The sequence below is a fragment of the Vespa mandarinia genome, chromosome 2 (genome assembly GCF_050613455.1).
Source record: "Vespa mandarinia isolate Hongniang chromosome 2, ASM5061345v1, whole genome shotgun sequence".
NCBI classification, from domain to species: domain Eukaryota; kingdom Metazoa; phylum Arthropoda; class Insecta; order Hymenoptera; family Vespidae; genus Vespa; species Vespa mandarinia.
In genome coordinates, this window is record NC_140811.1 from 2711940 (window position 1) to 2723831 (window position 11892).

General features: G+C 27.3%; 1 protein-coding gene across 3 annotated transcripts in view; it reads left to right on the forward strand.

Moving 5' to 3' along the window:
• Cbl (E3 ubiquitin-protein ligase CBL) overlaps positions 1-11388 on the forward strand; it is a 51164-nt gene extending 39776 nt beyond the window's left edge. The window contains exons 2-8 of one of the 3 annotated variants that reach the window (XM_035861269.2): positions 276-422; positions 605-877; positions 1050-1272; positions 1915-2079; positions 8452-8716; positions 8866-9288; positions 9797-11388. In XM_035861269.2, coding sequence (XP_035717162.2) covers positions 276-422; positions 605-877; positions 1050-1272; positions 1915-2079; positions 8452-8716; positions 8866-9288; positions 9797-9819 — 1519 coding nt within the window. In that variant the 3' untranslated portion in view covers positions 9820-11388. Of the gene's footprint in view, positions 1-275; positions 423-604; positions 878-1049; positions 1273-1914; positions 2080-8451; positions 8717-8865; positions 9619-9796 lie in introns of all 3 variants that reach the window. The other 2 variants (XM_035861266.2, XM_035861268.2) reach the window with 2 other exon arrangements.
• Positions 11389-11892: the final 504 nt, after the last annotated feature.

Sequence of the window (11892 nt, forward strand, 5' to 3'; positions counted from 1 at the left end):
TGTCTTTCTCACTTTTTAGAATAGTAATTAGGCTTCTTGCAGCTGAGCTTGCTAATTTTATAATCTAAAAAAAAAAAATCAAAAAGAAAAAAAATATATTGATCTGAAAAGTCTAGAAAATTAAAAAAAAAAATTTTGTTTTTAAATCAACTAAGAACTTTTAACTCAACCTATACAATTGCAATAAGAGAATTATGGATTATGTAATTAAGAAGATTATAATTAAGAAAATTATATATATATAAAGAAAAAAATATCGTATTTTATTTTTGCAGTACTTTGGTACCATGGAAGGTATTTAGACACGAATTAAATCAAGTACATCCGATAAGTTCTGGATTACAAGCAATGGCATTGAAATCGACGATAGACCTTACGTGCAACGACTACATTTCCAATTTTGAATTCGACGTATTTACAAGGTAAATTAAAAATTCCATATACATGTTAAAAAATATTTATCGTTTAATTTTTAATAAAATATATGTGTTTTTTGTTCTTTCTCCCTCTCTCTCTCTCTCTTTCTTTCTCTCTCTCTCTATCTCTCTCTATCTCTCTCTATCTCTCTCTATCTCTCTCTATCTCTCTGCCGTCTAATGAAAAGATTATTTCAACCATGGTCGACGCTCCTACGCAATTGGAAAATCTTGGCTGTGGCACATCCCGGTTACGTTGCCTTTCTCACGTACGATGAAGTAAAGGCACGTTTACAAAAATATTGTATCACCAAACCTGGAAGTTACGTATTTCGATTAAGTTGCACGAGATTAGGTCAATGGGCGATCGGATATGTTACATCAGACGGAGATATACTTCAGACTATACCACACAACAAGAGTCTTTGTCAAGCACTTTTAGATGGTTATAGGGAAGGCTTGTAAGTAAAGATGACAAACGATGGAATCATTTAAAAAGTAAAAAAAAAAGTAATAATAATAATAATAATAATAATAATAATAATGAATAAATAAAAAAGAAAAAAGAAATGACATGAAAATTTTCTTAGAAATAAATAATCAACTTTATATGAATGAAAAACGTTCTTTCAGTTATTTATATCCTGATGGACGTAACATAAATCCGGATTTAACATGGGCTGTACAACCAACACCAGAAGAACACATAAAAGTTACTGCGGAACAATATGAACTTTATTGTGAAATGGGTAGCACATTCCAATTGTGTAAGATTTGTGCGGAGCATGATAAGGATGTTAGGATAGAACCTTGTGGACATCTACTTTGTACTCCGTGTCTTACAGCTTGGCAGGTAGCAGTATTTTATATTTTATTATATCTCTTACATGTGATAACAAAATATTCAATATTAAATCGTCAAAGTAATCGACTATATTGAGTTGTCCAGAAAGTTCGTGCCGATCTTCAATGAAACAATTCTAATGGATCGCTATATTTGAAAAAAAGAAAAGAAAATATATATATATATATATATGTATCTATAAAGACTTTATCTGCAAATATTTTGAATTATATTTCAATATATGCATAAAATAAATACATTTTTAGTATACTTATATTGGATAAGCCAAATCTTTCTAGATGATTTTAAAAACCTTTTCAAGACTTCTTTATGGGGTAATTTTTTAATCTAATTAATTTTACAAGCCTAACTTGAATTTTTAGAAATTGAAAGAAATCAATTTAGAAAATCTTGAAAAAGAGTAAACAATTTTTAAAATCACCCTAGGAACTTTTGACCTACCTAGGAACATTTACATACATTTACATATATATATATATATATATATATATATATATATACGTTCATAGGAGCAACAGTCACGAATCTTTCGAACAAGCTAATGTACGATTAAACGATAAAACAATTATTGATATAGACATAATTATGATGAATATATTGTTATTGTAAATTTCTTCTTAATGATCCCTACAGGATTCGGAAGGGCAAGGTTGCCCATTCTGTCGAGCAGAGATCAAGGGTACTGAACAAATCGTAGTAGATCCATTCGATCCTCGAAGAACACATCGACCTGGAGTACATTCAGCGTCAGCTAACAACGCATCAACCCCCACGCGGGATCTCGACCCCGACACCGAGGTATCCGACTAGGAGTAGCACCTACCACCCCCTCCTTATTAAATGTGCTCTGTGTATAACAAATCTCCCAAAACACAGTAAGCCTTATTTTCAAGGATATGCCTGACCAGTTATATATATATTTATTTATATATATATTAAGTTATATATATATATATGTATATATATATATATATATATATATATATATATATATATATATAATTTTTATATATATAATGCATTTCATGATCTCGAGTATAAATAGATCTCTCTCATGTTTCATCGGATTTAGATTGATTATGAGAAGATATACAAAAATGTTATCTCGAAAGTGATTAAGGCATAGTAAAAAAAATCTAAGGCATCTCGACCAATTGTTGTATCGAATACAAAAAAAAAAAAGAAAGAAAATAAGAAAGAAAGAAAAAGTTAACAAAAAAGAAAAAATAAGGGGACCAATTTTACTACAATCTTAATCAAAGTTACTCGCGTGACTTTTTTTTTTTTTTTTTTTTTTTTTTTTTTTTTTTTTTTTTTTTTTTTCCTTGCAAATATTCTTAATTAATCTCTAAAGTGATCGATCGAGAATTCATTTATTTGATATATGTATATATAAAAGAATTTATTTATATATATATATATATATATATATATATATATAAATTAATTCTCGAGAGACAATTCAACCTGTGATTATAAAAGTGGTTTAATAAATCATTTGAGACATCAAAAGACATATCCAATATAACGCGTTATTAAAAAAATTTTTAAATTACTTAAAAAAAGAAATTAATCTTTAAGAATAAATATATATATATATTTTTTTTTCTTATATGTTATTATAGGCTAAAGTTATAAAAATGATTTTAAATCATTTGAGATATTAAAAGGCAAATTTAATATATATATATAATAATATATACACAAAACGCGTTATTATTAAAATTAAAATTTCTAAAATTACTTTAAAGAGAATTATATTTTGTCGAAAATAAATATACACATATATATATATTCACTATTTCCATGTTTGTCGTTGTAGAAAAATAATATTCAAATAATTCCAAAGTCGAACGCCTCTTAAAATATCTCAAAAGGCAAAAAAAATGTATATGATTAAGAATTAGACCATTTCCGTGATCACTGGTTTATTTATTATCTCGATCGATTACTTTGGGGCTTTTTTTCTTTTCTTTTTTTTTTTTTTTCTTCTTTTTTTTCTTCTTTTTTCTTCTATCGATCAGCGAATGTGATTTAGGATTTTGTTTGGAGTGCGTCATTTTTGATCCGATTATTGTTTTATTTATCTTTTTTTCTTTTTTCTTTTTTATACTAACAATTACGTTCGAACACACTTGTACCTTTATCAGAGTTTGCTATAAAAAAAAAAAGAAAAAAAAAAGAAAAGAAAGAAAAGAAAAGAAAGGAAAAAAAATGAAAGAAAGGAAAAAAAATGAAAGAAAGGAAAAAAAGAAAATGTCCCAGATTTGTTCTCGAGTCTCCCTGGACAACCTCGAAGGTAGGTTTGCTTTTGTCTGCATTTAATTAGGAAGCTGTACCGTTCAAGGCTTATTGTACTACCAATTCACCTGTTCTCGTTTCATTGCTACACCGGTCGCGAAGACTTCAGAGAAAAAATGAGAAAAGTACAACAACAACAACAACAACAATAATAATAAAATCTTTTTTTTTTTTATTAGCATCTAATTTTTTTTTTTTTTTTTTTCCTCCAAATTCTCTCTTCAAATTCAATAACAACGGAAAACTTTTCCCATTTCTTGCTCCTGTTGTCTACCGTCATTAAAAAGACAATCACTTATCATTTAATGTGAAGGATGGTTGACTATTCTCTATGAAGAGTTTGCGAATCCATTTCGAAGAAAAAAAAAAAAGAAAAGAAAAAGCAAAGCAAAAAAAATTATATAATATAATTAAGCTTTCTGAGACGTGTAATTCGTTACATATAAAATTCTTACGATCAACTAATATTTATCATCTCAATGAACTTTTGACAGAATGGAATCGATCGATTTAAAGAACAAAAGAGAAAAAAAAATATATATATAGATATAATAATAATAATAATGATAATAATAATAATAATAATAATAATAATAATAATAATAATAATAATAATAACAATAATAATAATAATAATAACAATATTTCAAAGAGAAAAAAAGAGAGAGAGAGAGAGGCCTTGGATCACATTAATAATTTAACTTATTTTATCATATTTTTTAATAATAATATTCTCTCTTAAAAAATAAATAGAACATAATATATATACACATATATATATATATATATATATATATATATATATATATATATATATATGTGTATAACAAATTAATCAATCCGCGATAAATGCGATTATACCTATCACAGTATTCTGTATGGTTAAGGATGAAGCTTTAAACCGATTATTCGTAAAATTATACGAACTTAAGAACATAGTAGTATATATATATACAGGAAGTCTCAAATTAAATTGAACATTTTAATTATTTTTGCTGTTATTGAAAGTAAGAAAAAAATGACTGTATGAAAAGTTCATATGATTTTCAAGGTGCGCATCTTGTGAAGATAAAAAATATTCCATCGAGGTCATTTTCAAGATCTTTGGTTTATTTTTTTCCGTTTTGTTTTTTTTTTCCTCGGGATCAGGTGAAGGCCATAGTGAAGTATAGATGTTAATTTGCAAAAGAAATTAACACTGAACATGAGCGCTGAAATGGCATTCAAAAAAAAGATCCGAAATTGATTTTTTTTTTCTTTTTTTTTTTTTTTTTTTTTTATGATCGGCAGATTCACATCCTTGAACCATATAAACTCCTTTTATAGTTATTTATTTATTTTTCTTATTTTCTATGAGAGCGTAAATAATTCAAGTGTTCGACTTAATTGAGACACACTGTATATGTATGTATATATATATACATATATATATATATATACATTTACTATAGATGTAGAGAGAAAATATATACATGTATATGTATATGTATACACACATACACACACACATATATATATATACATATGTATGTATATTGATCGATAAAGAATGAAAAAAAGAAAAACAAATAAAAAACAAAAAAGAAAGAAAGAATACGAAAAAGAAAAAAACAGAAAACCCATTACAATCGGCTATAAAATAATTGCTAATTAGCTGAATATGTCAACGAATGTGTGCGTCCTTTGTGTAATCTATTAGAACCTATTATATACATATACACATATATACCTGTTGGCGATAGAAAAAATGTGTGTAATGATAGTTTTGTTAGCGATATATATCTTTCACAGCGAATAACTCTTATCCACTTTACTTTTAAATATTTATTATTTATTTCGCAAAAGGATATATCAGAAGATTTTTATACCAGTGATCATAGTAGCACATATATACATATACATATATGTATGTGTGTGTGTGTATATATATATATATATATATATATATATATATATATATATATAATGTCACGATTTTAAAGATATTTTTTTTTTTTTAATTAAATAATTGTTTAGATTAAAAAAGAAAAAAGAAATTAAATCCCAATAGAAAAGATAATGATCTAACAATGACTTATTATTGAAATAATCGCAAATAGATCAGAATTTTGAAAATGTGTAAAGATTTTTTTGTTTTTTGTTTTTTTTTTTTTTTTTTTAATTAAATGATTGTTTACGTTAAAAAATAAAATAAATAAAAAAAATAAAAAAGAAAGAAAGAAGGAAAAAATTAAATCGCAATAGAAAAAAAAAAATAATTCCAATTGATGTTTCTAATAGTACAGGACAATAATATAACTTTCATACGTGTTACCTAATGTGTCAACGCCTAGCTATTAGTGTTATTTGTACAATTGACATTGTTGCTAAATTGTTAGCAGTTAGGCTCATAATTTTATCGTGTATGTTAAAAACCTGCGGCCGGTGTTTTTATTTTTTTTCTCTTTTTCTTTTATTTTTTATTTTTTTTATATCTAAAAAAAATTCTTTTTTTCTTTCTTCTTTTTTCTCAATGGAATTCACAATGAAACAATATTTTAGCGTACATATTCTTGTTTTTCTTCGTCAATCTTTTTTTTTCTATCCGATTGTAAAATATTAGGAATTCTAAAAAAAAAAAAAAAAAGAAAACAAATAACTTTTTTCTATTCTACTTCTTCTTCTTCTTCTTTTTTTTATCATAAATAAAATAATTTTATCACGATAAACCAAAGAGAGTGTGACTTCTAGGACACGTATATATACATACATACATATATACATACATACATACATAGATACATACATACATACATACATACATACATACATACATATATATATATAAATATACAGGATGTACCAAAAGGTTTTTCTTATCCATACTTCAGGGGCTTGTAGAAGAGGGATGTCCCGTAGAATAACTTTTTAATAACAATTTCCAAGCCCTTTTTTTTTCTTTCTTTAAATGATAAAAATCTAATCATATTAGATTGTATTTGGAAGTAATTTCATCGTATTTAAACTTACTAAAGAATAAATAGATTTATCAACTGAACGAACAATTTCGAGGCCGTTTATTAGTTGTAAATTGAAAATGGCTGTCATTGATTAATTATTGATTAAGTATTGTTCCACTGTATACCCTCGATACACTGAAGTATTGGTCAAACCTTCTTGGGCAGGAATTGGGGTGGACATATCCTATATACAACATATATGTATATTTGTAAGTACATATCCCTTTCGTTAAATTTTTAGTTTTCATTCGACGGATACCATTTCCTTTTAAATAATCATAGTGATCTCTCTCAGCAACTATAGAAAAAAAAAAAAAAAGGGAAGCTAAAACTTCGTAAGAAAGAAAGAAAGAGTGAGAAAAAAAAGAAAAGAGAAAAAAAGAACAGTCGGAAAAGAATCCGCCACGAGAAAATGAAGCTGTTAAAAGTTTTTGTATCGTGTGTACGCATGAGAAAGATTTTGAAATCTTTATTTCATAACGTTATCTACTGGGTCCATTGTTCTCTCTGCCCGCTGCATGATCGAACTAATCGGTAATGTACATACCTGAGAAGGAGAGATGTCACGTGTTAGAAAAAATTATTAATTAAGGTAAGTTCACACACCATATATCCGCATTATGGCAGTCTCTCTCGCTTTTCTTTTTTTCATTTGTTTTCTTTTTTATTTTTTTATATTTTATCTTTCTTCATTCTTTTTTTTTTTTTTTTCTTTTTCCTTCAGCGCTTTTGTGTAATAATAATTAATTATGCTCTTGATGAATTTGTAACGTTTACACGCTCTCATTTTTCGTTAAAATCGAAAAGATACATTTAACAAACACTACTCTTAGCTTTTGGTGATAAGATGCAATCAAAAGACTTATCTACATATAATCTCTTTCCTCCTCTCTCTCTCTCTCTCTCTCTCTCTCTCTCTATAGATATATATATATAATATTAAATAATATATAATATACTATGTGCGTGTGTATATATATATATATGATAATATATTAATTTATTAGTATTTAATTTAATAGAAATTTACTATTATTATAGTTAATTATATTACATATGATAAATATAGTATAGTAATAATATTAATATTTTAATATTAAAAAAAGAATATATATATATATATATATATATATATATATATATATATATTTAATTTCTTTTATGCAATACTCTATCTTACTTACTCTATGTAATATCGATCTATTACAACAGCATATTTTATTGTTACAACGAAGTCTAAATATTTCAACTGTGAAAGAACTTATATGAATAAAGAAATGATAATCGGATTAGCGTAGAGAAAAAGAATAAAAATGCTAGAGAAAAAGAGAGAGAGAGAGAGTGAGAGAGAGAGAGAAAGAGAGAGAGAGAGGATTTATAAATTTATAAAATTATATTGCACTAAGTTGCATTCTCGAAGCACAGAAAAATATATTTTAAAAGAATTTTCAATATGTAGACATAATCTCTTTTTTTTTTATTTCATGCGATTATTTATTACTAGTTCTTATCTATATAAATTTTATCCTTAATATATTTTGGAAATGTAAATCTATCGTAGTAGTAGTAATAATAGTAAAAATAATAATAATAATGTATTAATAGTAATAATAATAGTAATAGTAGTAGTAGTAGTAGTAGTAGTAGTAGTAATAGTAATCAATGAAAATCATTGAATTATTTTTCTCTCGGCGTAAAAAACAAACAAAATAAAAAGAAGAAATTCTATTTTTTTCTTTGCTTTTTGTATATTTTTAACGAATTTAAAAAATATAATATAAAATCAAATTATAGATCCGTTTAAGATTGGATAAATTTTTAGAACGATGACATCATTAACGACTTCCCTCTTCTGATCTGGATGTTTTAGGATATAATGGAGCTAAGGAACGGACTGATTTGCGACGATACAGATGACGAGGAAGATATCAGTCCTACGAATTCACCGATACCACCTCGAAGAATCGTTCCAAGTCCGCCATTACCTCCAAGACGACCATCGCCATCACCAACGCCAAATAATCATCTTCGAAATGGTCGGCATTTGGTCGTTCCAAAAGAAAATGCACCTCCCCCACCGTCTTCTAATGTCACTGTCATTCTAAGTTCTACTACTGATTGTCAACACAATAAAGGTACAGTATTACTAATATTTTAATGTATTTTTTATTAATTATGTATATATATATATATATATTTTTTTTTTAGGTGTATATGTATAAGTAAAATAAAAAGTTTACTCGAGAGAGATTACTAATTACAATAATAATTAATTTTTTTTCAGTTAATAACGAGGCGAAGTACGACATGCTGCACAGAGCATCATCGCCATCACCGATACCACCTGTACCACCTGTACCTGCACCACCCACAGTAGTCAGAGGTAGTGGTCACATACGACAAAATCATGTTAATCATGCATCCATCACAGTTCAGACTCCACCGATATTACCAGAGAAAACAAATCGTATCATTTCAAATAATTGTACTGCAACAACAACAATAACAACAACAACAATAATGACGGCGACTACAACGATGCCTACAGCAATGACAACAACAACAACTACTGCAATGACAACAACAGCAGCAACGACAACAGCAACAACAACAACATCAACATCGGTGGTTACAACTACAACGTTAACCGCTACAAACAATGTACCACCAGTACCACCTCCCTTGTCCGCACCAAGACCACCAAAAGGTAGCAGTAAAGAAAATTCTAAACAAGATCATCAATATGAAAATACGATTGTCATTCCTGGTACGAGGCAACACGTTGTAAAGAATATCAATCTCGAAGTAAACCGAGCACGTTTAACTGCTCTCATGAAGGCCAGGGATGATATTAATGGTCCAACAAGCAAACCAGAGGCCGCTGCTTATGAAAACGTCAATGTTGAACATATCGCTAGGCTCACCTCACTTGGTTTCGCTCAGGACGCTGTGATTAGGGCTTTGGGTATCACAAGGAATGACTTTGAAATGGCGTGCGACATTTTGCACGAATTCGCGACGAAATCCTCTTGACCCGGTAAAAGAAATTCGCTTCTACAAATATACGAATTGAATTTACAATTGATTACATTGTTCCTTTTTTCTCTTTCTTTTTCGTTTCCTTTCTTTTTTGTTTTCTTTTTCTTTCCTTTATTTTTTTTTTTTTTTTTGACATCAACACGCGTGATCAATTATGTTGATTTTTTAATTTTTAGGCTCGACCACTGCTGGATCATGACCGGTTTTACCCACAAGACATTACTTTTGACGTGGAACACGTTCATTAATCTACGGATCCTGTCTGTGTTAGCTCTTTACATGTGTCTACTACCAACAACAATCACCGATTCATAGTTTTTCTTCTCTTTTGGAAAAAGAAAAAAAAAGAAAAAATAAATAAATAAAACAGAAAATTTAGAGTGACGTTAAAACAACTCTGATATCGAATCGATCGAATCCTAATCGTGTTCCATTAGAATGTATTTAAAGATCCTACATAGATTGAATATAAAGATATAGACTCTGTGGTGTTAGTGAAAAATCCTTTAGACAATTAAACTTGCTGCGTTTTATTAAATATAACTCTCTCTCTCTCTCTCTCTCTCTCTCTCTCTCTCTCTCTCTCTCTCTCTCTCTCTCTCTCTCTCTCTTTCTCTCTCTCTCTTTTTCTCTCTTCTCACTCTCTCTTTCTCTTTAGTTTTTTTATTTGTTTTTAGCAACACTTACGCTAAAAATGCTTTCGTTTGAGATAACTAACTATGAAGATTATTCGATCTTGGTGGAACAAAAAAAAAGAAGGAAGAGAGTGAAGAAACAATATGATATTCGTTAAAGAATATTAATTAGTATGAAAATAAATTATTTATAAACATTTATATATCGATCGCTCATATTGTCTCTAATCTTCATTGTTAATTAATGATAAATGTTATCGGAGCACGAAACTGCATAAATACATAGGCGTCTCTTATTTTGAAGTACTATATAGAAGAAGCTTGGTAGATTTGTGCGATAAATTTGGGACTGACGATTTCTGATTGGGGGGGTGGGGGAGGTAGGAGCGGTGGGGAGTTGAACCAAAAGTAATAACATAAACAAACAAACAAACAAAATAATAAAAATAGAATGAAAATGTAATTATTGAAAAAGAATTATTTATACCCGTCGAGTACAAAGTATTTTCTTCGTAAATTTTACCTACCAAGCATTTACGTACATACTATATGACCTTTCACATTGTTTGTATTTTTATTTTTCATTTTTCATTTTTCATTTTTCATTTTTTCTTCTATATAAATATAATATAAAAATTGTGTTCCTCGATGTTTTATTTAAATAACGAAAAGATAAAATAATTTTATTATTATATTCAGTGCGGAGATAACGATAATAATGATGATGATGATGACAATGATGATGATGATGATAATGATAGACAGTTGCACAAATCATGTGCACACGTGCAAATACGTTTAACGTATTTATCAAATGTGATACTTATGTTTGATATGTGTACTGCAATATATGCAGAGCCCCTGACTGTGCTGTTGTATCCTATCGATATACAATAAACAGAAGAAGGTTATATAGTTAAATAATAATTAGTCTTTAAGTATCATTTACATGTTTTAACTCCTACACATTGGGATTAGTATATAAACTGGCTATACAAGGGTTATATTATTATCGATCCTTTCTTATGTAGTTTGCACAACTAATTGAATATATATATATATATTTATTTATTTATATATATAGTTATATATTAATAACTACTTGGTAACATATTTTTTATGTTACGAACTGTACTGATCCCATCGTTGACCTAATAATAATAATAATAATAATAATAATAATAATAATAATAATAATAATAATAATAATAATAATAATAATAATAATAATAATAATAATAATAATAATATTGATAAATACACGTTACGATCGAAAAAATATCAAAAGTCATTTTAATAATTTAATTTGACGATTAGAAAAAGCACATATATTGAAATAGTATTAATACGGATATTATTTAATTGTTATAAATATCTCAACGTTTCTCAATTTCAACAAATAATTTCTATTCAAAGTTTCTCACACAATTACGAGAACTTCTTTAAATTTTATTATAATTATAAATTTTCTTATATATTATTTATAAATTATTTGAACATTAAATTAAATATTTTGTTAAAATATCGCGTTAAGACTTTTATAACAATTTAATATTGTATAATCCGTGTATACAATGTAAATGACGATGTTTTGTAACATAAAGTGTATTTTAATAGCATTGCGCTTGCAAATTACT